At 36.9% G+C, this 27,319-nt stretch overlaps 2 protein-coding genes across 2 annotated transcripts; both read right to left on the reverse strand.

Annotated features, from left to right (window-relative positions):
* Positions 1-3: 3 nt before the first annotated feature.
* On the reverse strand, positions 4-12,385 carry LOC110794520 (potassium transporter 7). The gene is made up of 10 exons (XM_021999495.2): positions 11,840-12,385; positions 8,693-8,921; positions 8,314-8,562; positions 8,177-8,227; positions 7,526-7,786; positions 5,731-5,783; positions 5,513-5,627; positions 4,432-4,686; positions 1,102-1,624; positions 4-963 (listed from the first exon to the last, which is right to left on the reverse strand). Exons 1-10 carry the CDS (start codon positions 12,107-12,109, stop codon positions 429-431), a joined length of 2,541 nt encoding a protein of 846 aa, XP_021855187.1. The 5' UTR covers positions 12,110-12,385; the 3' UTR covers positions 4-428.
* A 1,170-nt stretch (positions 12,386-13,555) lies between these two features.
* LOC110794522 (asparagine synthetase [glutamine-hydrolyzing]) lies at positions 13,556-18,607 on the reverse strand. Its single transcript, XM_021999498.2, has 12 exons — positions 18,317-18,607; positions 16,678-16,816; positions 16,162-16,257; positions 15,900-16,041; positions 15,604-15,794; positions 15,279-15,521; positions 14,955-15,176; positions 14,721-14,855; positions 14,525-14,605; positions 14,349-14,435; positions 14,146-14,253; positions 13,556-14,058 (listed from the first exon to the last, which is right to left on the reverse strand). The coding sequence occupies exons 1-12, from the start codon at positions 18,394-18,396 to the stop codon at positions 13,816-13,818; spliced, it is 1,767 nt and encodes a 588-aa protein (XP_021855190.2). The 5' UTR covers positions 18,397-18,607; the 3' UTR covers positions 13,556-13,815.
* Between the last annotated feature and the right edge of the window lie 8,712 nt (positions 18,608-27,319).

A 27,319-nucleotide genomic window follows, 5' to 3' on the forward strand; every position in this document is an offset into this window, starting at 1 on the left:
AACTCTAGCAAAGGCACAGCAGAAAGGCCACATATATTGATCAAACTCGACTTTACAAACTGTTAGAGCATATATAAATTACATTCTCAGACAACAAGAAAAATTCCTCTATGGGTGAAAGAATATTGCATGTTACAAGTAGCTACTGAGTAGTATATGCCTCGTTTAATACATTCGAAATCATGTAAGTTGAACCTTGTTGGAGTGTGTATGACAGTTGAAACCTTCCAAAATTTGACATGTTCAAAACTAGGAAGAGAGAACCAAGTAGAAAGGAGCAGTTACTCGAGTCTGGTAGGCGTAGACTCTTTTAGAAAACTGAAAAACCCGCTTTTGGAAAAACGAAAGCCTGTTTTTGAGCTCCAACCCCCTTTGGTCCAGTCTTGATGATATACAAAAAAAAACTCACTTTTTTTCCTACAGCATATTCAAACCATGTATGTCATGCCTACCTGCATCAAATGTGAATGAGGCACACTCAAGTTTGCAGTTCCTCTGCGGCTGTTTTTCCGTAAGAAGGCGTAGAAATAATTTACGACAAGCTTTTTGAGGAACCAAGACTCTTTTCTTGCCCTAATATCACCGTGACCTAAAAGATAAACAACCCCGGATTCCTTAGCCTGTCGAATGAAGGACAGCTCCCTCTCAAGACTTTGGTCCGGGTCAAATGTATCTGATGCAGTGTCTGACCTTACCTCTCTTGAAGTACTTGGCTCTGAAATGCGCATATGTGTGTCGTTGAAATCTGCTAGAAGAGGAACACCAAGTGAAAAGGCACTTCCATTTGGGGCAATAAGGAAATTTGAAAAAGATTCATCATCTGTATCTGTATGCTCATCCCCATCACCATCACTTTCTAGTGACCGTTCTTGTGCTTCTCTGCGAATAAATTTCTCAAGACTCTCAATAAGTAACTGCTCGAATATCTGATGAGTCTCTTTGCGAACATCTTTATACCCATACCTGTCCATTATCAAACCAGTTTGACTCAAAACACTACATTTCCTTATTAAAATTTTACCATTTCTATCTCCCCGGAATCTGCACGTCATACTTTGATAAATGAAACAAGCACTGTTTTCAACAAAAGAGGCATCTTACCGGGCAATGCAACGAAACATGTGATAGCCCTTAGAGCACACACGTCGGAAGAGGAATCTTTCATTTTGTGGGACCATCGGGACCGGAACATACTTGATGCAGACAAAAATAATCATGGAGTGAATAGCAGGAAGGGTGGTTATAAAATGACCAAATATGGCTGGTATTCCCCTTACTAGCTCATTGTAAACCAAACCTATACCTGGAGCCCTAATAGTCCCAAGATTTGGCCCCAACTGCCGGAGAAGTTCCATTGACATCTTTTGCTTGACTTCAGTCTCGTATTTCAGTTTACTCCCGTAGTTCCATATCAACATTATAAGAAACATAACTACAGCAAATAGCAGTATAATCCAACTTCCATCACCCACAAAACATAAAAGTGAGGAGAAGAAAGTTAATTCTATCCCCATGAAGAGAACAAGAAAGCCCACAACAGTGATGATATTTATCTGCCATATAAGAAGCATAACAAGGGTTACCAATATTGTTGTCATCATCATTACTCCCAGCTCAGCAATGCCTGCCAAACAAAAACACTATTAGAGTAGAATTTGTAAATTAAGTTCGAAAAGTAGTGACAACATAACACAGGCAGGACAGCGTCAACTTGAACACTCAGATTGAAATCACAGAAAGATATGGTTCATCCTCATCATTTGTTAAAACCAAGATGAAAAGGAAATTCCTAAGGGATTGAAGTGAACGTAAGAAATAACAGAATAAACGACCATCAAAGTTCTAGTTTATGACAGTAAACCATAACTCTGCTCCATCGACAAGAAATTATAGAGATGCCACATGTCACACTACTTGTAACATATTCTGCTGAATTTATTTTCAGGGGAATGGAATTTCAGAAGTCACCTGTTTCCAACAACCAAGTTAAAATAAAGCAAGTGAAAGCTTCGCTACAAATCTACAACAACTATTTGTTGCACAATAATGATCATTATTAATCCGGAATCATTGGCAAAGCAAACGATACAACAAAATTTAAATCGGTAGTCCATTCTGAAGGATAGGAAACCACACTCTTCAACTCACTGTGTAATGAACTAAACTTAATGAGACCTAAAAGAACAGCCACAACAGCAGACAGCAGACTGCAACCCAAAGCAGACAACAACACCAACAACACCACCAACAAGTGAAGCTGTTGCCACTTCTTGACAAATAAAAGCAGCAGCAGCAATTAATGTTGTACTTGCAAGAAGGAGAGAGCACAATAGTATAAGTAAAGTAGGAGAGGAAAGAGAAAGGGTGTGGAAAAATTAGTAAAGCTTAGGCTTTGGAGAGTGGTGACCTCAAGTCACTAACCCTTGGAGATTGGTGGCCTCAAGTCACTACTTTGGTATCTCAGTTTGGTGTTCTTCATCTTTCAATCAAATTAAACATATTTCTGTCATTATTTTTCTGCCCAAAATATTCAGTTCTTTACACACTGTTCTCCCATGTCCTATCCTCACTCAAATCTAGAAAGCTTATTCCTCAGTATACTTTGGACTGCGGGCGACTAAAAAACTTAGTATTAGGTCAAGAACTAAGATCAGGACTTTCTTTTAGCTGTTTATTTTGGATTTGGCAAGAGAGCTTTAGGGATGTTTCAAAGAACGTTAATCGGGCCAGAGCTAGAGAACTAAAGGTTTTAGGGCTTTCTTCCTTTACAGGAGATCCCCTTTCTACTTCCTCCATCCCTACAAGATCGCCCCAAATCACATTTTTCACTTTATTAAGAAATAAGGCAAAGGAAAAACAAGTGGGTTGGTAGTTTTGTCTTTTTGCTAATTTAAATACTTCGTAATAGAATGTGAGAGGTGACATGTGAGGACCACATACTATAAATGATATGAGGCAAACTCAAAGGGACGAACCGAAAAGGAAAATGGGGCAATCTTTTAGGGACGGAGGGAGTAGTCGTTATCATTTTGATGGTAAAAGAAAATTGTGAACATAGAAGCAAAGGTAATTGCTAGCCGTAGAGGTAGAGCTAGAAGCAAACACCTATCTCCTCTTAGCCTACCAGCATAATCTCCCAAAACATCTCTGCTCCACATAATCTTGGCCTGGAGGGATGTTCATACTCCAGATATTTTTCCTCTTCATAACAACCAAAAGAGCTTTGCTGTTGCAGCTTTGTTCCAAGTGCTTAACTCCTTCAAATTGAGCCCACCAGCTGTTTTTGGCTTGCACATTTGATCCCAGGATATAGGACCTTTTTTAGAAGGGTTATCAGACCCTTTCCAAAGGAACAACCTACAGCATCTTTGAATCTCTCTTAAGACTTTCTTAGGCAAAAGGAAAAGCTGGCTCCAGTAGGCTATTAGATGTAAAAAGGAAAATATAGTTTCAGGCCTTTCGGCAATACACCATCAAAGCAAGGAGTGCAAGATAGAAGTATATGAATTTTGCATTTCTCCTCTCCATAATCAATAGCATAGCACTGTGCAGAATTTTCCGAACCAGCTTTTACCATTCGATTCAAGCAATGATGGAAAAGACTGGCTTCATCCCAGACCAAATCGTATATGGAACAACTAATCTTCATGAGAACCACGAACTAACAAGCTTACTCTTGTTGCAGTGTCTACTCAAGCAAAATAAGCTAGAAAATAAAGCATCAAACCATAAATCTACCAAAGAAATGCCTCACTCACCAAATTACCAAGACCTAGACCCCTCAGTGGCCCACCCATCAGTAGGCAGTGGCATATCTTCGTTGTATAATTGTGTAAATCTCATACTATATTGCTTAATTCGTCTATTGCCCCCCCCCCCCCAGTATTAAACGGTTGAAGATCAGCCACTGTCAGTAGGTGGACTCCCAATATTCATGATCCACCCACTGCATCACCTTCTGAATACCAGGATAACTCACATGACCGCTTACCAACATTAGTTACCACAACACTTTTTTCAGTTGAAGAATCATTAGGCATATAACAGACTTAATATTAAGACACCTCACTCAGTCACTCTCAGTTCAGCTCTTTGTAAGCGTACCTCCATGGCTCTACTGTTCTACAATGGATATATTCAGAATACTTAAATATTCGAATATCCAAACTATTTTGGGCATCACTTGCATTTCATTTTTCATATGTTTCGCCTTACTTGATCCCAGATAATTTAATTTGGGTACTTAATCAATATGTAGACCATGTAACCAGCAAAAACATCTTCATTTCTACATTTCTTTATAGTGACAGAGAAATTAAGTATTGCACGTCCTAATGCTTGTAGATGTTTTGTCACTCTTTCAGCTCAAAGATTCACTAACAAAAACAGGAAAGCAATTTGAGAGACCAGCACCAGAGAATAAGAAATTACCATAAGAATTCCCAATCTCTGTAATACTTGGAACAGAGCATACCAACACCACACATGCCGCAAGCAAAAACCAGTTCAGAACAGGAATATAGATCTGGCCCATGAATTTTCGAGAGGTATGGATGATTTTAAGTCGGGGAAAACAGCCAAGTGCGGTTGATTGCTTTATACACGAAAAAGTAGCAGTAGTCATTGCTCGACTAGCAATCAGTGCAGCAATATTAGCAATGATGAAAACTGGCCAGAAAACCCCACCTGGAGAAAGAAAATGAACATTTTTTTGTTAGTGTTTAAGTTTTCCTGGAACTGAAGTGCTGTATTTTTGTTCTATCAGATTAGGGCCTAATCCTTCATCTGACCCCGAGTAGAGTAAAAGGAGAACCTATGTTCCTCCAACTAGCCCATGCTAGAAAATAAATAGGCTGTAAGCTACCTAGTGTCCTAGTGAAGGAATATCGAGTTGCTAAATAGTTACAAAGAAGTAAGAAAGGAAAGCACAACCAAGGGACAAAGGACGGTTCGAAACACACACACACACACACATAAAAAGCACAATAAGCTGAGAGGGGTGTAAGGCCAACAACAGCTTATCTGTCCATAATCTATATAGCTCATCACTATTGAAAATTTACCATTAAGCTGTTTAGCTATCAAAGACCATAATGTTTGAATCATTCACATTGAAGCTGATTGAGCAGGTCCAGGGCTCCAGACAAACCTAACTTTATAACAAACAGAATACCCATCCTCCCTGAAGATAAGACTGAAAGGAAAAGAGCCCTAGTGGAATCTATTTTACCAATGCTTAATCAAAGGTAAGAAAAGGAAATGCCAGAACATGCACATGACCAAAGTATTATAGCACTAGAATTTAGAAAAGATAAGAAAAAGCTCCTTTCACATCTCTCAAACTTCCATTCTAGTACAGAAAGTGTTGAAGTATGACTGAAAAAGAAGCCAGAGGTGAAATGGCTAATGATACGATGACTAGATTATGACATTATGCCAACACGTATGATGATGAACAGTAGGTTTATGGGGAACTCAGAAATCTCTGATAAAAGCAGAGGATAAAACTCACTGGGTACTGAGGAGTAAAATGCTCGGGCGGAGTCCCCTTGATTCTGCATGAGGTAAGCTGCCTGGCCAAAATAACCCAAAAGGAGGCAAGGAAAGACAAGAAGCACAAAAGTGAACTGCAAACAACCAACATAAGATCAGTGACATATTACATGATTCTGTCTTAAGTTTTCTTAAATCTAATAGAACAAAAAGAGGTTATAGCCCTATCCACTTTACCTGAACTGATCTCACTGAAAAGTAGCAAAGGTCAGCAAACATAGCTTCAGAACCTGGACAACAATAGTAAATAATAAATAAAAGAAAAATAAGCAAATAAAATGATTTTGAACAAATAATCAATGCCACTGCAAATTTAGCTACTTCTTATAAGGTTCCTAGCAAAAAAAAAAGCACCTGATAGTCTGCTACCACTATCGGCATCTTATATGACATACCGAAACTAGACTGTCAACCCAGTGGCTCCCACAGGGCTACTACTTACGGTGACACCTAGATTGAAGATCAACAGCGTTAATCTTGGTCTGTAGCAGGGAAACGGGAATGGGAAACGGAAATTCTCAGAAACTGGGAAAAGCATACCGCCATTAGAGCATGAATAAGGGGAGTCTCTTAGATGACTCTTAAGGAGAGACAAAAAATAAGAGCTAGCTCTTAGGTGTGTAATGAGAGTCTCTAATTTGGAGATTGTAAGAGAAATTTCTGAAATAAGAGCTAGCTCTTATAAATAAGAGCTAGTGCCACATCATTGCTTTTGTATAAAATTAAAATAAAAAAAGAGGGTAAGAGAGTATAAGAGCTAGTGTTAAGAGTTGGTCCATTTCCACAATTTTTGGGAGGGGCTCTTATTTAGAGTTGAAGCTTATGTGGACATAGGAGAGAGACTAAGAGTCACCAAAATAAGAGTCTCCCCTTATTGATGCTCTTATAAGTTTATAACCAGTGCCACTGGCCCACTATTGACATGTAAAAAAAAAGCTATTCCTTGCGGTCCAATTACCATCAAGCTCAATTAATAGAAAGGTACAAACACCTAACTCTTTACACATGTGGACCACATAGACATAGGTACAGAGAAAATCCAGACAAAGAAAAAAGAGAGAGAAGTCCACCCAAGGGCCGAGGAGAGAGGGCTACAGAGTGTCAGAGACTGAGTAGCAGAGAGTTCCGGCGAGTTCCGCACCATAGTCAGGCAACAGAGAGAATCACAGACAGAGTAGAGGGAGTCGGTGGGTGTAGTTCAACAGCATATCGCCACAAGAAGGTGCTGAAAGAAGATCAGCACCTGTGACCAGCATGATAGGGACAGAGATCAAAGAAGTCAAAAGAAATTAGAGGCTTGGATCAGCTCAGGTATATAGTTTTTTAAGCTTAAAATAGGGATAAAAGTGAAGCATGGTTGTACACATGTTTCGAAAAGTTACGCCATAAACATTTTTGAATATTTCAAACAGCTGAAACATTCTCCTAAAGAATGCTGTTGGGGATACAATCTGATCAATTTTTAAGCAACTTACAATGTTTCCCGTTTGGGGAACATCTACCTTTACCCTGTGGACGTTTCTAAGCTGCAGAGTTCCAAGCCCCTGGAAGTGCAGACCATTGAAGGATCAGAAATGCTATGCGCGGGTTCTATAAATATAAGTAGAGGTTATTAGTTCCATTAGAATCCGAATCTGAAGCTTTCCACATTTATACCTCCTCCACTTCTATCTAACAGCAGGCCACTCCAGATACTGGAATTCAAAGTGGGTTAGGTTTTCTGAAGTCCAACGTTCTACAAATACGTTCTACAAATAAAAGGTCGTAATCCATATAATTACGTAAGATTGCAACTTAAAACCTTTCTAAAGTGTGTGGTACTCCAACCGAGCAACAGTAATTGCTGACAAACAAATAAAGGAGCAAGTGCAACAAATTAGCAGTACAATCATCTGCCATGATTTGGGAAATTTTTAAAAGATCCACCACAAAATAGCAATAGTCATCATCAATGTTTTACTGATGTGCATACCTGTTACACATAGGAGACAACCCCCGAGAGCATACCAAGCCTCTATTTTGTTTCTTTTGAAGTAGTAGTAGATGTAGATAGGGTTAAAAGCCTTCCAGACACCTCGATCATACTTCAGGATGTTGTGGATTCCAATGCCAGCCAAACAGCAAAACCATATAAATAACGCAGGGCCAACTATAAATCCCATTTTACTTGTACCATATCGCTGTACACTGAACAGTAATATGAGAAATGCCACTGCAACCATCAACACTTCCTCTGCAAACAGAAAGATTATAGATGATTATAGCAAGCTGTAAGGTTGGACTAAGCATAAAATGCACCAGTCAACTAGTCAAGTTGAACAGATGTAACAACATGAAGGAAAGGATCCAAGCAATGTAACGATGATAAGTGTTCTACATTACAGTATGAATGCAACAGAACATGGATAAAGAGGAAAATGCTTGCAATTTGCAGAAAAGAACATCTCATCAATATTGGCGATAACAAGGAAGACACAGAAAACATAAGGACCAAATAGACACCAACAAAAGTGACTATTCAAAATACAGGTGTAGACTACAAAAATGTAGCAGAAAAAGGGGCAAATATGGTATACAAAGGTTCCAAGAAAAAAAAAACAGAGTATTAAGTAACATGATATACCGTGCTTTATGCCAGATATTCCAACCTTCAAACCTTCAACAGCTGACATCACTGCAATGAGGGAATGAAACAAAAATAAGTATAACTACTTGAACATAAACAAGCACAAAGGGTAGCACAAGGAGCAGCATAAGCACCTGACATTGCTGGGGTAACAACCCCATCAGCTATGACCATGGAGGTACCAGCAAGAACCAACATCAACAGAAACTTCTTCAGACCTAAGGAATTCTCCAGACGCTCCTTGATCTTAAGTGATCTCTCAAGCTCTGGAGATGGCACCTTTAGCCTGAAGCTTGATATACGGGCATCTGATGGAAGTTGATTAGGAACGACACTAACCTTTGCGTGCCTACAGATCAGTGAATATAAAGCAAATGTACCACCTGCAGCATTACAAGTCAGAAAGGGGGGAAACTCGATATCAGTCAATTGAAAAAACAGCACAGAGAAGTCTGAAACAAAGTCAAAAAAGAAATCCAAGAAGATTTGGCTAGTAAAATAAATAAAAAATACCTTCACCATCATCATTTGCCCATAAAACAACAAGTATATACTTGACTAGCGAAATTAGGATTAAGGTGTACAGAACAAGGGATAAAGCGCCAAGCACATCCTCCTTTTCTTTGATAGGGGCCTTGTCAAACATTACACTGAAGGTGTATAATTGACTTGTTCCAACATCACCAAATACAACCCCAAGTGTCTGGAAAACAAGTACAATATACCTCCAAGGACCAAATTCCTGCAAATAAAACTTTCAGATATCAATTTCACTTTCTGACAATCTGACCAATTGACCATGAGTTCGGTGTTAATAATCACTCAGGGGTTGTTTTCATCGTACTGTATTTACAGAAGGCATGATTTCACCCTAGGAATAACTGTCAAACCGTCACACCTGATAATAGACCAGTTAACAAGTATCCTAGAGCCTCAATAAGGCACCTGCCTACAGTGGAATAAGGGTGAGGGACAAGTGCTTCCTCACAGCTTTGGTGAACCGGCTGGTACTCTGTACTCTGTAGCCTACATTACCCTATACTCTTCTACAGAAGGACACAATAAAAAGTAAGATATAAGCATAAAGTGCATGCCAAAGTTGAAAATCTAGACAGGTGCCTCCATTGTCGATATCACGTCAGAATTAACATTCCCAAACTCCACTAATTCTCTAATCTCTATAAGCATCATATCATGAGGTGACTATGATTAGCCTCCCAAATAGCATCAAGCTCATAATTTCCCATCAATTTCAGGCTTTCAGCGGCAGACAGTCTTGCGACTCAAGATATGTTAAGATCGTTTAATAAACTATAATACATAACATAATTTCCCCTTAAAACTTGGAAGTGAAAAAACGAAGAACAAATAACAATGGGTTTAAACCTACGACATTGTTGGAGATTTACACTCTAACGAGTACAACTAAGAATGACATTCTTATCACAATAGATAAGAGACACATAATAATTGGATTCTCTTGTTACTTTGCACCACCAAATGTAGAAAATCGACACAGCAGTTCCATCAAAACCCCAAAATTATTATGACTTAGTTCTGTGCTTTACTCATTTTGGGAGTCCTGAAATCAATTAGCAGAAATCTCAGTTTGATTCAATTCCTCCATGTTATCAGGAAAATATATATTCTAACATTAGCGTGAAAACAAGTCATCTGTTGCAGTCTAATTGTATCTTTGTAAGATTATGGAATAGCAATACTATGAGTGTTTCAGCTGCTTCTCTAACTTGGGTGTAGCAAAAGAGTGGAATAAATAATCAATTAACTTGATGAGTCCTATTTCTTGATGCTCTATGGTAGGGGATCAGACAGTGGAGGGTAGAACAACTTCAGTTCAAGTTAATCGCCTGCAATGATCGGCGTGATGTGAAATTTGAAATCAGCTAAAGGGTGTAAATCATAGAATTGATTAACAATTCTTGTATGCTAACTTTGAGATGTAGACGCATGCATATCCTAGCAGCACTGATTCACACACACCCAACGCAACCCCAAAACACACACACACACACACACACAATAGGAAAGTTAAAAAATAAAGAAACCCGGAAATGACCTTCCAGTTACTATTCCTTCATTCCTGTTCTTTTATTGCTATTGCTATTGCTATTGCTATTGCTTAAAAAAAAAGATTTTACCAATAAATAAAATTATGATTGTATTCTTCTTTACCACTCTCCCTTCCTCAACGGCCTTCAACTATTTATTTCACTACCCTATTCTGATTCTTGCAACAATTTTCAATAGCCCTCTTGAAACAGGCTATGTACAAGTTGAATAACAGCCAGGGATCATGGATGTATATATCTAGACCCTCCCAAAGATTTCTGTTGATATTTTGTTACATGAGGTAGAATGTATTAGTAATTGTTATTGACCTTACTGTCCTCAATCTAACTTGTCAGGAAGCAGCACACCAAAAATTGTTTTCCAATCTATGTTCTAGCAGCAACAGCCTTACTGCAATAGCTTGTGAAATTGAGGAGCTAATGCTACTTTTCTTTTGTTTTATTTGAATAGTTGGACAGCATACCTCTTTACAAGAAAGAACCTCATGAAAGACATTGAGTACGGTAACACATCAGATGATTATTTCAACAATAGTCTTACAGTGTGTTTAGTTGGGAGATGGTGAAAGGAAAAGGGACTTTCCAATTTCCTTCGTCGTTAATCAACAACCAATACCTTCCAAAGTTGGACAATCAATTCTTAGAAGATACATTCTATTGCCTTCATTGATAATAGGAAAAAATATCGGTCGTATATTATTATTATTCCAACTTCATGAGTGGTCGGAATTTTGAGAAAAAAATGTGGTCCTACATGGCTACTTCTCCTTTCACCACACCTTTCTTCCCCTCCTCCCGTCCCCTCCCTTATTTTCCTTGCTGCTATCCAAACATATTCAAAAAGATGATCTTTGCTATCAGATGAGCAGAAATGTACTGCCGTGAACAAACAATTTAGCTTTACCAAAAATTATTATCCTAAATAAACTATGTGCACATCTTTAAAGGGAAGGTGTTTTAACTCTTCATCCACACCAAGATCATCTTCCTCTGTTCAGCAATCTAATTCTAATTTTGCTTTAAATGCCAGATTGAAGCAAGTCCTAATTCAATCCCAAAGCACAATTCTGTAGCAAATACAACCACACCTTCCATGGGGAAAGAAAACGCATTTCCAAATATATACATCAGTCTTCAATAACAGCCCCTTACTTTACCCTAGTAGGGCTTCCGCCCTGTAGGTAAGTAAGCAACCTCACCCCTATGCGCGTATGACAACAAAGGTTTCAATTGAACCTTAACGAAACAAGCAACAACAGTAACATCGCTTCACTCACAATAAAAGCCATTCCTTTTAATCATAGTAATTCCGGCGTGGTAGCTAATGAATAGTGGTGGATGCAATTTACCCTCCTATCACTTCACTTAGTAGGGGATTTGAATCATAAATACAACGCAGGTGTTCAAAATATTCAGAATCCATCCAATTTCATTTCATTTAATCCACATTTCCCCAACCAGAAACAGTGCTAATCCTATCAATTACAATAAAACACTAAACACGGAATCGAAAAATCACGAGAAACTGAAACAATTAACGAGTGAGAAAGAGAGAGAGAAAGTGACGAACCTCAAAGTCATGTCGATGAGTACCAGGAACTTCAAGAGCCTCAACATCAAAAGAATCAACCCTAGGACCAGTACGAATCAACCTATGCGCAACAACATCTTCATCCTCGGAATCTATGCCAATCTTCGATTCCGATTCTATCCCATCACCTTCTTCATCGTCGTCTTCATATTCGATCTCCGAATCGTCGTCGGGTTGGTACACCCAACGAGACTCCATTGAATCAGTTTTCACCAGGCTTTCTCTCTCCTCCCCATCTTCCTCAGCCATTGAACGACGAACCGAATCAATTCCCGATTCTAAAATCGGTGTAAGAGTGCAAACCCTGCGAAATTGGGGATCGAGAAATTGCGCAAATGATGTTTAATTTAACGAAAAGGTTTGATTTTTGAAGAACTGAGCTGAAAATAGAGTACGATGATGGTCGGAATTGCTGCGAAATGTGTGTTTTCTAATATTTTAACTGTTCTAACATCGACAGGTCCAAGATTTGTGTTTGGATTTCAACATGGACAGGTGGTTGTTGTTACACCTTTGTCTTTGATTACTTCTTCTCACACTAGTACCAGAGTTCACTGTAACTACTGCCCTAGTACCTGCTAAAGATGGTTGTGGGCGGGTTGGGTTGAGCCCGTGTGCTGTGGGTCGGGTCGAGCCCATGGGTCATGGATCTAACCGGGCCGTGTACACGTTGTATTGTGTTGGGCCGAAAAGTTCGAAATATGGCTCAGGCCCGGCCCAAGCTCACGGGATTTCGTGTCGAGACGAGTTAGGTCGTCGTGCCTAAAGCTAATTCTACTAAATTTAGCGTGTTTTGCCGTGCCGGGTCGAGTCGTGTCGTGTTTTACCGTGTTTTTTTCCAAAAAATTAAGGCCTGGGCTCGGTCCACGACTGCGTGCCCGTGTGGAGCCGTGCTTTTTCGTGCTCTGGCCGGGCCGGACTTTTTTCGTGTCGGTTTGGGCTTTCGAGTTGGCCCTGCCCACAACCATCTTTAGTGCCTACTAGTGCTCGGCAATGTGTGGGGTTTGGAGTTCCGAGTTTGACTAGTTTGAATAGAGAATTGGGAGATGCGGACTTATAAGTTGATGGATTTGGATCATGTTCATGATAATTAAATGTTAAAATGAAATGTATGTATGCGTTACCCGCTAGACATGATTTCATGCCTTATTTACAGATTGTGGTTATCAGAAATCGAAGAAGGGGGGTTTTCGTGTTATAGTTACTTAGACATACTAGGGTCTTGAATTGCAAACTCTTATTAAGTCCAAATGCTTTAATCGTATTTAATACAAAAACAAAAACAAACATAATTGTGGAACTAAACGGTTATTTGGTTTGACTAAATATATTGACTAAGCGGTCTAAACAAGACATCCTACTCATTTTGGATGGAAAACAATTCAAGTACCACATCTGTTACAATACGTACAACCATGGTGTGATGTATCGTCATTATTAAAAAGGACTACCACACAGCGAAGTCTTGTGCCGAATTGAATAAGTTTTTTTTTTTTTTCGAAAAAGATTGGATAAGATCACCAATTCAGCATCAAATGTTAGCATTTGACATTATTGATTTGGTTTGTAAAATGTCTCGACTTTTAAAGGACAATATTACAAACATGTTTTTAGATCTTTCAACTTTAAGGACAACGTGGTACTTGAGTGAGTAATACATAAGACTTCTGCAAATATACATTTTCCATCCACAAATAAGAAATTGAAGTAGGATAATTTGATATCTAAACTTTATTTGCTCCACATACTTAAACACAAACATCTACATCCTTCATACATTCACACCTAAAACCACTACTATTAATATCATAAATCTTCAGATTCGCCACCTGTCTGACGTTTCTCGCTTCGTACATTTTCATAGTGCAATATTTATAGGACTAATTAATACCAAAAGGCAAAGATTATGTTACATATTACTATTAATTATTGTATAGGTTTAACCATCAGCTTAACTAGCTCTTAATAACAAGTTCTGGAGCAGAAACTCCAATCATCCGAGGCATGTCACCGATAATCTTAGCTGGGATATTTATGTTTGAGCCACTAGGTTGTCGTTCATAGGCCGAGTTGTGGACTCCGTGGGCAGCCCTACCCGATGGATCAAGGTTCGTCGACCAAGATTGGTCCCACTCAATAGCCTTGGCTGTGCTACATGCCACACTAGGGCCTCCAGGAACTGTCAGCCTAGCAGAGTTCTGCAACAGTATAACATAACACACTTTAGTGAATCATATTTCACAATTAGAAATGGAGTAAAACACCAAAAGTCATCATCATATCACCTGTGGGAATAACCTCTCAAAGATCATCCTGTAGTAGCAGGCTTCTTTAGTCTTTGGAGTGTTATGTGGGAAGATATGTTCAGCTTGCTGCATCATCTTATCTGTCACCTGCAACAACAATTTTCCCAAAGTAAATTTAAGCACAACTAATTAATAGATTATGGAGTATGTATTTTGGTGTTCTAAAGAAGTTCATTAATTACCTGTTGTTCAGCATGTGCTTTGAGTCCGTCAATCCAACTGTATCCTACACCATCACTGAATTGCTCCTTCTGCCTGTACAATATGTGCTGCACCAGAAAGACCTCAGGTTACAGATCGATGTTAAACAGAAACTATTCTTTTTTAACAAATTTCGGAGTTGAATGAAACTGGTTACCTTTGGCAAGTAAGGCTGCTTCTCATCATCAAAAGCCTTCCTAAGAATCCATTTCTCCAGACGCCTTTCTTCCGGTTTAATCTACAACAAGTTCATCAAATTTCAGTAGAAGTACCAAATGTGGCTTAATCAAGCCATGTTCTCACATCTTATAATCAGATTATGTTAGGTGTTTAGACTAAGATTGTTTTAGTACCATCTTCCACTCGGGATCAATAGACATGGCAACATCGATGAACTCCTTATCAAGGAAAGGAACCCGAGCCTCCAAACCCCAAGCAGAAGTTGACTTGTTTGCTCTTAAGCAATCATATAAATGAAGGGCTTTTATCTGCAAAGATTATACATTGGACTATTAATTAAGATAACCATGTACTCAAATTTATATGTTAAGCTAACTCTTAAAGGGAAAGGGTGAAATGATAATTACCTTGCGGCATGTTTCTTGGTGAAACTCTTCCTTGTTAGGTGCCTTATGAAAGTAGAGGTACCCACCAAAGATCTCATCGGCCCCTTCTCCTGACATGACCATTTTGACCCCAAGCGACTTGATTTTCCGTGACATGAGGAACATAGGTGTGCTAGCTCTAATGGTTGTGACATCATAAGTCTCAATGTGGTAGATTACATCATCAATAGCATCAATACCATCCTGTCCAAATAGCCAAATTGTTAACTATACTTTACTCTGTATCACTGTATGTACATGAAAGTTGATTACTGCATAAACTAACAGATTTTACACTAATTTTACCTGAACAGTGAAGTTAAATTCATGGTGGACAGTACCCAAATAGTCAGCCACCTCTCGAGCAGCCACCAGATCGGGTGATCCCTCAAGTCCAACACAGAAGGAATGGAGTTGTGATCCCCATTGCCTAGCAGCCTTCGTGCCAGCCAAGTGACGTGAAGTAATCGAGGCAACCAACGATGAATCTAAGCCTCCGGATAAAAGTACTCCAAAGGGAACGTCAGTCATCAGCCTCTTGATTACAGCCTGCATTGCATACATAGTAATATATGTGAGAAAACATTATAAATTGAGTACTATTAAGAGTTTTAAATTAGCTAAAACTTACATCTTCAAAGGCTTTTCTTAAGATTAGAGGGTCATATGTGACAGAAGGAATAGCCTCAGAGAACCAAAGAGGGTTGTACCAACGGCGAAAACTACCAGTTTTGCTTGAGTACAGATGACCAGGAGGAAAGGATTCAAAATGTTCACAGTCATCATGTAAACCTTTTAGCTCTGATGAGATCCAAACTGAACCTGAATTCCAACAACAAACTCAAATACATCAGTGTTATTACAGGATGAATGAAAAACCACTTCTATATTTACTGTAGTAAAAAGGGAGAGAAAACAATGCATTACCATCAAGACCCCAACCAATATAAAGGGAGGTAATGCCAATAGCATCCCGAGCTGCAATATAACTGTTGTCTCGTGTGTCCAACAACACGAAAGAGAACACTCCATCCAGCATATCAATGAAGTTTTCTCCATGCTCCTCGTACTGATTATTTTGGCGAAAAATTAGCAAGTTGTGAAAGTACTTAATAGGATCATTATTATATCATATTCATGCAAAAGAAGGAACATTATGAAGCAAATATGTAGTGCTTCTTAGACTCACAAGATGCGCGATAACATCACAGTCACTCCCAGTTCGGAACTTGTGATTAGGAAGACTCTTCCTTAGTACCTCATGATTGTAAATTTCACCATTAACCTGTTCAATGTAATAAATCAATATGTAAACTGTCTACGAAAATGATAAAGGTCGCAACAGCCGTGTCATGTGGCATGCTTATGTGTCATAATTTAAATTGGAAATTAAAATATTTAACTTGTATTTTTTATTATACATGTTATAAAAAAAGGTAGGAAAATCTTAATATTCTAATTTTTTTCCTTTTTTATATCGACTACCTTATTTACATATTTTCGTAGTAGAAATATTGAATTAATAGTAAAAATATTATGATGACGCGTAGCCTACGTGGCGCTTATATGTACCAATTAAACTGCGACACGTAAGATTGCGATAACTAAATGTTGTCGCAACTTGCGACCTTTATCATCGTCCAACTGTCTATCTTTGGTAGGACTTGATGATCATAAGAATGAATGAATGAATGAATGGACTTACAGTGACAACAATAGTTTTGCTCTCATTGTAAAGAGGTTGATCACCGGAAGCAGGGTCAATAATAGCTAGGCGTTGGTGAGACAAATAACAATCTCCATTTTGATAGATCCCACTCCAGTCAGGACCACGGTGCTTCAATCTTCAACACGTACATTTTCATACAAAGTTAGCAACCATAATCATATATACAAATACACTAGTATTAGTTGTTAAATTTGCATGAGCATATGAATTTAGTTGCCTAACTAAATTTGGGCCAACATTTAGCAACGTAATTATTCGGGGACCTATACTCGAAAAATGTCTATTGAACAGCTCAAATGTCATTATCTGATTGTAAATAAAATGAGTACTCCGTACAAGTCTAAAATGTATTGAAATTAAATGATTAGGCGATTACGAATGTGATTGTTCTACTCTAACACAAGTTATTATCTTAAGAAGATGCAAATGTCTCAATCAATGAACTTCTTTTATCCATCAATGTCATCCTAATTAACTTCTAAAAACTGATATAGAAATCAAACTGGTCTCCATCCCAGGCTAGCAGATTTTTAGTGGTTGAAAAACCTCTAATTCAGTGATGTCATATTGTCATGCGTTCGTGTTATAAATTTTGAGGTCTTAACCGTAACAAGAAACTTCAACTTAGTTCCACCACCCCCAATGTACGTCTCTAAAATAAATTCTCGTGCACACAATATGACAATACACATTGTTAGAGTATATCCGCATATTCTATGTCTTGACTTGACTCGACTCGACTCGACTCAGCTCAAAGATTAGAACTCCGCCTAGATATCAAGTAGGTAATACGTACTACTCCATTTTAATAATTACGCATTAACTTTCCACGAGTTCATATTAACCATTTAATATAAAAAATTAGTATTTTATAGTACGTATTTATTTTGACGAACACACTAACGTATCTAATAATGAGATACCAATGTTGAATTTATTAGTATGAATATATAAAAGGTCAAGTTAAGTTCAAAATGTTTGACCTCGAACAAGTTGAACAATTAAAAGAGGAACTAGTTTTATAATATTAATACTGACAAATTTAATTTAATACATGAGAATTTGAGATTCAGTTTGATCTTAGATGGTGATTGACTCCTTTCTTTACGGGTCTCCTCGTCTAAGAATCTAAAGATCCATATAGAGTATCGTTAATTTAGCAGTTTGCTAGCAGAATCTCCGACCACAAATAACGAGGCGAATGTAAGGCTTCGTTTGGGATATCGTAAAAATACTTTTCCATTCGAAATGGAAGGAAATCATTTTTCCTTCTTTCCTCTTTACCTCTCTCCTTTCTTCCCCTTAATTTTCACCATCTTTTCCCATTTTCCTTTAAAGTACCAAACAAATTAAAACTAAGTTGAAATTAGGTTTTTCCTTAAAAAATATTTTCCATGAAAAATCATTTTACAATGAAAACGTTTTACGCTCTACCAAACAGGGCCTAAAATAATGAAATGTTAACTTGGATTATTTCATCAAAAATTGTCCTATTTATTCGAAACAATGTGACAATTAATTAGTTTTATAGGCACATATATAAACGCCGAAAACAAAATAAAGTAGTCGGTAAAAAATTAGGATGGTATTCAAACATAATAAAGAAGATGATTACCGGCGAGAAAGCTCAAGAACACGGGTTCTTTTGGCCTGAGAATCATCAGAACAACCCAGAACAGCGAGAATTCCACACATTTTGATAGAATGTTAAATGGATATTGATACGAGTAGGTTTCTGGTATGACAAATGTTTATAAATTCGGATTAATTTGTGGGTAGCCGTTACATAAGATTTTATTGGGAATGAGATAATTGATGGAAATAGACACGTATTTATAAGCACTTGGTTGTTATTGGGGAGTTAAGCATTTCGCACGACGACGGAGATCACTATCACCATTCACCGACCAGGTCACCGAATAACAAGTTAACGGCGTCGTTTTATTCATCTTTTATTATGGATAAAGTCATGTCCGTGAATCCCACCACTTTACTGGCCATCCTAACTCTCTCCTACTGCCACGTGAAGCTTATTTATTGACTTTGGATTATGGTTTTTTCATCGTTTACTTATTTGTCTTATCTAAATTTAAACCAAATAATTTTATCTAAATTTATCTTAATTTATCTTAACTAATTTTATCCAGAAAAAAATTATAGACGAAAATATTTGTAAAAAAATTTATTGCTTGACATACATTTATATGTGGGATTTTTCGAAAAACTTATTTGTTCTCAAAGTATTTTATTTAATAAGTCGGATAGAATAGACATGGGCGGATTTTAGTTAGGTTTGGGGTGGGCCCAACCCTTCTGAACGATAAATTTTATAGTGTATTTTTAGTTACGTCACTCTTAAAATTTGTGTATAATTGTATAATTACATACTACATAGTATATTGCTTAACTTTTTTCTACTAGTGCCTCATTAAAACTCATTTATCTTATAATACGTTACCGGTGTACTTACTTCAACACAAGAAGCGTGGGCCTCTTCGATAGAAGCACTTTCCAAAAGCATAGCTTTAGATATTACAAATCCGAAAGCTTCACTTAAGCTCAAAACCTCGAAGAAGGTTATTTAAATGCTTAAACTTCGCTCCGATCGCTTAAGCGACTACGTTCCTTTGTCTTGGTCCCAATTTAAATCCGCTATAGCATTTCAAAAAATTATTGAGTTCGCGGAACACAAACTTCATCTTCAAGTTCAGATAGCAGGACGGTGAACAAGAGGTCAAAATTCGATTCTCTTTGGTATTCATCATTGTTAGATTTCATTCAATCGATTGTGGTTTTGCCAAATTAGAATTTCGTTTGATCCAAATTATTTTGTATTTTCTAGTTATGTTTTCTATCAGATATGTTGTATGACTATTTTATTAATGAAATAATTTTACCATCAAAAAGAAAAACTTCAACTTGATCTTTTTACCAACTTCTTTTTAAAATGTTATCATATACTACACGTAGTAATATGTTGTTAGATTAGTCACATTATTATTTTCATAGTATCAACCTTTTATAACCTTTTATACCTCCGTTCATAATATATGCAACATTTCTCATTTTTGACACTATTTATCAACCAATTTTGACAATCTTTCTTTCACTATTATGTAAGAAAAAACGTGATCAAATAAGATGTTGTTAAATTCGTATCAATGCGATGATTCCAAATACGGAGTATTAATTAACTTTTTATAACCTTTTAACTATATGCAATTAGAGATATTAATGACCAAGCGAAACTTATTAGAATACGTGGAAAAAAAATGTTGCATGTATTGCGAAACAGAAATAGTAAACAATTAGATATATTAATACTTAAATTATGACAATTTTGACGGTCAAACTTATCATAACTGGACGAAGAATTGTAGTATTAGCTTAATTGAAATTGCATGAGTTGAATAGTAAACGGGATATGTTATGGTCTTATTCTAATCTTAGGAGTTTAAATTGGTGACTCATCAGCTGGTCATTCGATACGGTGATTGTGCAATGTGCATGTCTTTAACAGAGTACTCCGTAATGTACATCCGTTTTCTTGAATTTGGTAAATAGTCTTGTGATAATATCTAGCACATGTATAAAATGTGGTCCCGCCTTTATTTTTATTGAAGTAACACGTCGGTATTGATTTTTTTTTTTTTTTTTGTGTTAGCATTCGATTCACCCTTAACGCTAATCTGGTTTCGGGTGAGTTCTAGGTGTATAGGTTCGTTATTGTTGCAGGGGATCAAACATGAGTTCTCTCTACCAATTTCAGCCCCAATCATCATTGCAGAATACTTAATGGCCTCACATTTGGGGAATACTTAATTCGCCCGGGGTTGTATTGTTTCATTATTTTTACGGATTTTTCATGAAATACCCCTGAGTTTTTACGAAATTCACCAAATGCCCCTCGACTTTCAGAAATTCACCAAATGCCCCTCACTTTTAACTTAATACCCAAACTACCCTTACACTTAACGGACGTTAAGTCGCCGTTAGCTGCCTTTTACTATTTTACCCTTATTTTTCTTGTAGGCGCTATAACCCTTCCCTATCACCTCCTTCCTTTCTACAGTTATAAAAAAAACACTACTCCAACAGTCCAACTACCCCTCTCTCTCTCTCCCCTGTTCTTCCTCATTCATCCACCATAACTGCATCCTTCAATCACCCAAAAGCTTCAGAATTTCGTGTTCTTAGGTTCACGCATCGTGTAAGGTATGTAATGATAATTGCACTGATTTTTTTTTCGATTTTTCAAACATCTGTTGCGCAAATTTTGAGGTTTAGGGTTTCTGGAACTTTGATGTTGGAGATGACTTGTTTGTTTGCATTTTCATGAAATTAAGTATTGCATTTTCATGAAATAAAGTATGAATTAGTTGTTCCTCACGTTGAATTGGATCATCAATTTCCCCATTTCCCCCCAAATGTTTTGTCCTGCCTTCTTCGATTTAATCGCCTTTTTTTCCCCTAATTCATCTTTTTCCGCATTGTTAGATTGATCCTCATGTTTTTTCTGATCAATTTCTAGTTATAATCGAGGGTTTTGATTATGAGAAAATTGCTTGAATTTTTCAGCATTTGGCAATTTTTTTATTCCATTAAGTTCAAAGATGATGAGTATTGAATTGAACTGAGGAATTAATTGGACTGATAAATTAGGAGTGAGAAATGAGCTCATAGGCAATTGGTGATTGCTCGTGAGTTATTGATTTTCATTTTATTGTTTTTCATTTTCTTAAATTTATTTGAGTTATTGTCCCTTTGAATTCAAGCTCAATCTACCACGGAGAACCATCCTTACAAACTATGCAAGACCTGAAATTGACGCACCTTCAGTGCTTCTTACAACAAGGTAACTGATAGAATATTTATTAATGCCGCATATACCTTGGAACATTACATTAACAAGATACACGTATGGGAAGAGAAAATTTGCGAATGTTACTCAGAAAAAATAAGTATTCCTAGCAATGAATTCATTGAAATGATATTGGTTGATGCTGCATTTATCATTTACCTATTTATGCTGTCGAGTTCTCAATTTTTGTTAATTTTTGTTAGAAGATGATCATATAGGAAACAAGGTAGTAGGACTGTTGTTCTATTTAGAAAGAGTCTTGTAATTACAAGAGAACCAACTCCCTTTCTTTTTTCTGCAAACTCTATACAACGAAGCATTTGGTACATCTTACCCCAATATCACATTCATTGAGGTCGCTAGTATTGTTATAAACAATGGTTTGTTTCCTGGAAGAGAGCCTTCAACTACAACTGTTCTTGATAAAATAACAAGCTCTCCAAAATTAACCATTTCGTCGATATGTTGAGGATCTGTTGTTTACCTTCCAACCTCCGAAGACAAGTTCTGCTTGATTTGTGCAGACTGGTTGCTCTGTAAGAGGTGGTTGTAGGCTGTTTTTGTGCTGTGTGATGCTATTTTGTTCTCTTGCTGCAGTCTGTTGTTGTGGTGTTGTTGTTGGTTGTTTATTGCAGCTTATGTTTATGTTGGTTTGTGTAGTGTGTGGTTGTTACAGCCGTTGTGTATCTCTGCAGGTTGTTTCAAGTACACTGTCTGCTGCCGTGTTTCTTTCTGGCTGTTGGTTCTGTTGTGACATGTGCTGCTGTTTTTATGCTTCCGGCTGCTCCCCCTTGTAGTTGCTAGTTGTGTTTTTTTGGTTTGGGTTGCGGCCTGTGCACCCTTTTCTGTAGATTGTTGTTTCTTTGTTTGGTTTCAACTGAAAGTAAAACTTCTAAATCTTGCAACATCTGCTTTTTAAAAAATTTCTCCCCTACCTGATGATGCAATTTAACTTTAAGCTATACAGAAATAGAGGCAGCTAGCCATGCAGCAGGCTCCTATTAATACTAAAACATGAATCATTAATCATGAATTAATATCGCTAAACAAGTGTATTAATTTAGCAACTTCCTTAAATAATCTCTAGTTTTTTTCCCCTTCAAGTGCTGCTTACAATCCCTTCATCACTTCCGTTAACCAAGAAAAGCTTGATGGGGTTATGAGTTTTCTTAAATGGGTAAGATGGATGCATCACTATCCCACATTTTCCAGTGAGCTTATGGACGTTATGGCAAAGCCTAATGTATCCCACATTCCCATTTGTATGACAATTTTGAATGAAAGCTCACGACAAAAATGACATGAAACTATAACAAAACAATTTCTAAGCTACAATAAACACTTTGATCATGGTTATTTATAACCCTATAATAAGCAACAACTACTTTTCAAACCCAAAAACTAGCCGTTGGGCTTTTAAATGCTAATTTTCAGTTTTGGGTATTTGGTGAATTATGTTTACATTTAGGGGTATTTGGTGAATTAATTTAAATTTTAGGGGCATTTGGTGAATTTGAAACTAGGCTAACGGAGGACTAACGGCGCGTCATTAGTAGGGGTAGTTTGGGTATTAAGTTAAAAGTGAGGGGCATTTGGTGAATTTCTGAAAGTCGAGGGGCATTTGGTGAATTTCGTAAAAACTCGGGGGTATTTCATGAAAAATCCGTTATTTTTAATTTTCTAAATCTATCCTCCATGCATAATCTCATGATAAACTCCAAATTTAATAACATGGATGGATCATTAGTCATAGGGAGCATTTAAATAAAATATAAACTGTACACATTATATTTTAAATAAGTCTTAAAATGAATGGAGCTTTCATCTAAAATCATAAAAGAATGAGAAACATATAACAAAATCAACGCCAAATAGCTACATTTCTAAAATGTTTAAAGCACGAAAAGCCCACTAAAGTGAATGGTTTAAACTTAAAATGTGTTAATCAAATACAGGCTATAAATTAAGATAAAATGTATAAATCGATGTACTTATTTTAGAAACAGAGAGCGTATAAAAAATATTTTAAAAGGAGGAAGTATCAATGTAGCACACAACCGTCCCATAATCGTTACTAACTGAAGTGTTTATAGACATTCATATACTCATGTAAATAAACAAATTGTAATTAAATCAAGTACAGAGTAACATTTTTTTAGTATTCAAAAAAGGAAATAAAGTGTGATAATCTAAAATACTACGGAGTATTACCAGTGTTTCTGCGAAGAAATTGCTAAGTGTGAAAATAAGGGAATTCTCGTCAACCAGGGCTGTTGTTTTTCTCCAATCGGCTGTCGTTTTCCTTCAAAAGGGCAAACGTAAACTGGCTCGGGGGGTTCCCGAGAAAACTCCCTCCGACGCTCAAGTCAGTTCTCGTAGAGAGAGAAAGTAGTGAGAGAGTCAGTGTGAGAATAACTGCATACCTGAGTAATGATTAGGTGAGACATATTTATAGTAATGCAGGATGGCATTATTAGTAAATATGGGCAAGTGTAGGGGTATGAAATCTTGGACCTGTAGGAGGTTGAGATATAGGCCCCTAAGTTCTGGTTTGAGCCCATATCTCTTGATGGGTAATTTGGTAATTTGGTAAAAAGATGGGTCCCACAGGAGTGCCTGAACAAATCCACCGCACATTAACCATGATGAAAAAATGTGGATTACCTTCACCATTCACTCCGAACTTGTCACACACTTTCGCCTCTTCCACTGTCATTGCTTCAACTTTTTTTTTTTTTTTTTTTGTGTATGAGCCACGAAGATAATATGATTAATAAATGTAGGAGAATCTAAAACCTACCATATGCATACACTCAAGTTTAAAACACCATTGGTACGTACTTCCTCTGTCCCTTAATACTCGCACCGTTTTGACTTTTTGCACTATTCACATAATTCACTTTGACCCTATTTTATTTCTAGTATATGAAAACAAATGTTAGTATATAATATATTGTTGGGTTCATCTTAATATATATTTTCAAAATATTAATATTTTTATAAGTTTTTGTAATATGTAGTTGAAGATATTGGTGGTCAAAGTTGTGCATTGGCAAACGTGTCCAGTCAAAATGGTGTGAGTATTAAGGGACGGAGGGAGTAGTACTTTCCTTGCCTCGTAGTTCGGATTACAAATGATCCATCGCACCAATAATTTGTTGATATGCAGATTATTAACAACAACAATTGATCAACACGTTGGAAGTGATGACACGCAAGCAAGTCTTATCTTGACCATCTTATGTGATAAGGCATGTGACTCATAAATCATAATACATACTCCACTCCACTTCGTACATCGATACTTAATTGGACCATTCAATTCGTAACTTAATTTCCTGCCATTAACGTATGCGAATTCATCACTGCAGCCAATTACAGAGTACTCCCTACTGGAAGTCCAATTCAATGCATCTTGTACGGGGACTAAGAAGCTATTATAATGGTGCCAAAGTTTAATCAATAATAATAGATTAATAGTTCATAGTCGACCTCCACATTCCATGCTCTACTGTTAGTTCGTTGCATACCCATATAGGAAAGAAGGACCTACTTTGTAATGCTTATCAACTTATCACTTATCACTTATCGTCTAATTTGATGCGCTAGCTGCATCACATCGATTTCAAATTTTCATACTACTTTTATTCACTTTATTTCCACTTAGCTGTATTTGGTGCATTATTGCAAACCTCAGGGGCATTTCATGAACTTAGTTAATTTCATATAAGATAAATTTTTTTAAAAAAAGGCTACCAAGCATGGCCGTATAAGGCAATTTGGAGGCCCTGTGCTAAAATACAGATGTTGGACCCCTATAAATTTTTACGGACAATTATTTAATGTGAAACACTGAAACACATAATTATTATATTAATATTATTTTATTTATACAAAATATAGAGTCAAATTGGGAACATGTTGCAACAAGTTATGATTCGTTTTTCAGTATTTTGGAACGGGTACCTGTAAACACCAATTCTAAAATCGAGTACCCAAATTATGGAACCGAAACCTAATAAATACGTTACATGAGCCCAAAATATAAAACAGTTCAAGCCCAAACTACAAAACAATCAAAACCCAAACCAAAAATTAGATTTAATTTAATAAAGTGACAATAATTTATTTAAACTTTAAAATGTAACATGAACTGGAACTTGTTGCAACATATCGTGTTCGGTTCTCATTTTTTGGAACTTGTTGCAACAAGTTTCGGTTTCAGTTTTAATTTCCATGAACCTGTTGCAATATGTTTTGGTTCCAGTTCTTAAAATTTCAGCAGGGTACCCAGTTGTGTTCACTCACTTATATATTTTAATTGTTATTAGCTTATATATTTTTCAAAATATTTATTTTCATGAAGTTTATCACAAATTTTTCATGAATACCCCGAGCTTTAACTTAATTCACCAAATATCCTCATATTTTCAATAATTCACCATATACCCCATGAGGTTTTAAAAAAATTCACGACTTACCCTTGCCGTTAAGTCATCGTTAGAATATAGGAGTTGCATCTTCTTCGTCCCTCATTCTTCATCTTCGCTCTCCACCTTCTTCATAGTTTCACTCCTACTTCTCTATAATGACATTTTATACTCTAAAGAACAAACCCAATAATCTCTAACGATCTAATTCAATTAAGTTGTCCCAAAAGAAAAAGAAAAAAAAGAACAAGTAAGCATGAAATCAAAATTTAATTAGCATAAAATATGAAAAAATCACGAAAACAAATAAATTGGTAAACCCATATTGAATAATCAACCTTAGCTTCAAATTCGATAAACGATTTGCTGGAAAACTCAATAGCTTCAAAACCTCCCTCCAAAATCCACATAAAAAAGGAAAGAAAAGAAGACGTTAAAACCAAACCCATCCAAAACCCACACAACCAGACCGTCCTTCCCTTTTGTCTTCTTCGCTGCTACCAATGGAGCTTTTGCTCCCTCCTTAGCATATCTTCATCATCTCATCGTCCATCATGATCAATTCTCCACCGTCAACCAATCATCAGCGCCCATCAACATCTTTAATCATATTTAATGTTGGTGGAAACTCATTTAACACACAAAATTGACGATTCAACGAATACCCATTTTCATTTATCAACCTTAGCTTTGGATTCGAATGCTACAGCACTCCCGCCGATGCGGCTCTTACTGTGGAGGAGAAGACGGAGTTTGATGTTTCAATTGATGAAGTTCGAGCAATGTTATGATATCAGTGGTTAAGGCCGTTTCAATTGAGGAAGTTTGATTGCAAGTGGAGAGAGAATATGGAGAACGAGTGATTTGGTGGGTTGTAACTTTAAAATTGTGAAATCATGAAATACGGGTTTTAATTGATTTTATATTTTAATTTGTTGAAATTACTTGTTTAATTGCTCCATTAAAATTTGAAGAAGGTGGAGCTTTGGAGCCGTGGAGGTCTATGGGATATGATGAACACAATAATAACGGGGCGAAGGATCTGGTTTTATGGTGCTTGAGGTGTGAATCAAGGAGGGAGAAACAAGATGGTGTAAACTAACAGAAAATTTGACGACGTTAGAGAAAACAGGCAAATTGTGATTTTTTTAGAAACCTCAAGGGTATATGGTGAATTATTGAAAATAAGGAGGTATTTGGTGAATTAAGTTAAGCATTGGGGATATTTCATGAAAATTCCGATTTTATTAAAACATTCATGCGGTTTCGATTTTCAAGAACTTGTTACAAATAGGTTCTGGTACCGTGTTGTGTTCATCCCCACTTA

Source organism: Spinacia oleracea, chromosome 1, assembly GCF_020520425.1.
Source record: "Spinacia oleracea cultivar Varoflay chromosome 1, BTI_SOV_V1, whole genome shotgun sequence".
NCBI lineage: Eukaryota > Viridiplantae > Streptophyta > Magnoliopsida > Caryophyllales > Amaranthaceae > Spinacia > Spinacia oleracea.

What these genes read in the sequence shown, in the direction of transcription:
- LOC110794520 (XM_021999495.2), bottom strand. Translation starts at nt 12,109, where the DNA reads ATGGCTGAGGAAGATGGGGAGGAGAGAGAAAGCCTGGTGAAAACTGAT. An exon ending in AATATCTGGCATAAAGCACG is followed by an intron (nt 7,787 to 8,176) that starts GTATATCATGTT and finishes TTCTGTTTGCAG; the next exon opens with AGGAAGTGTTGATGGTTGCA. An exon ending in TTTCAGTGAGATCAGTTCAG is followed by an intron (nt 5,628 to 5,730) that starts GTAAAGTGGATA and finishes GGTTGTTTGCAG; the next exon opens with TTCACTTTTGTGCTTCTTGT.
- LOC110794522 (XM_021999498.2), bottom strand. Translation starts at nt 18,396, where the DNA reads ATGTGTGGAATTCTCGCTGTTCTGGGTTGTTCTGATGATTCTCAGGCC. An exon ending in TAAGAAAAGCCTTTGAAGAT is followed by an intron (nt 15,522 to 15,603) that starts GTAAGTTTTAGC and finishes TATGCAATGCAG; the next exon opens with GCTGTAATCAAGAGGCTGAT. An exon ending in TTGAGAGGTTATTCCCACAG is followed by an intron (nt 14,059 to 14,145) that starts GTGATATGATGA and finishes ATACTGTTGCAG; the next exon opens with AACTCTGCTAGGCTGACAGT.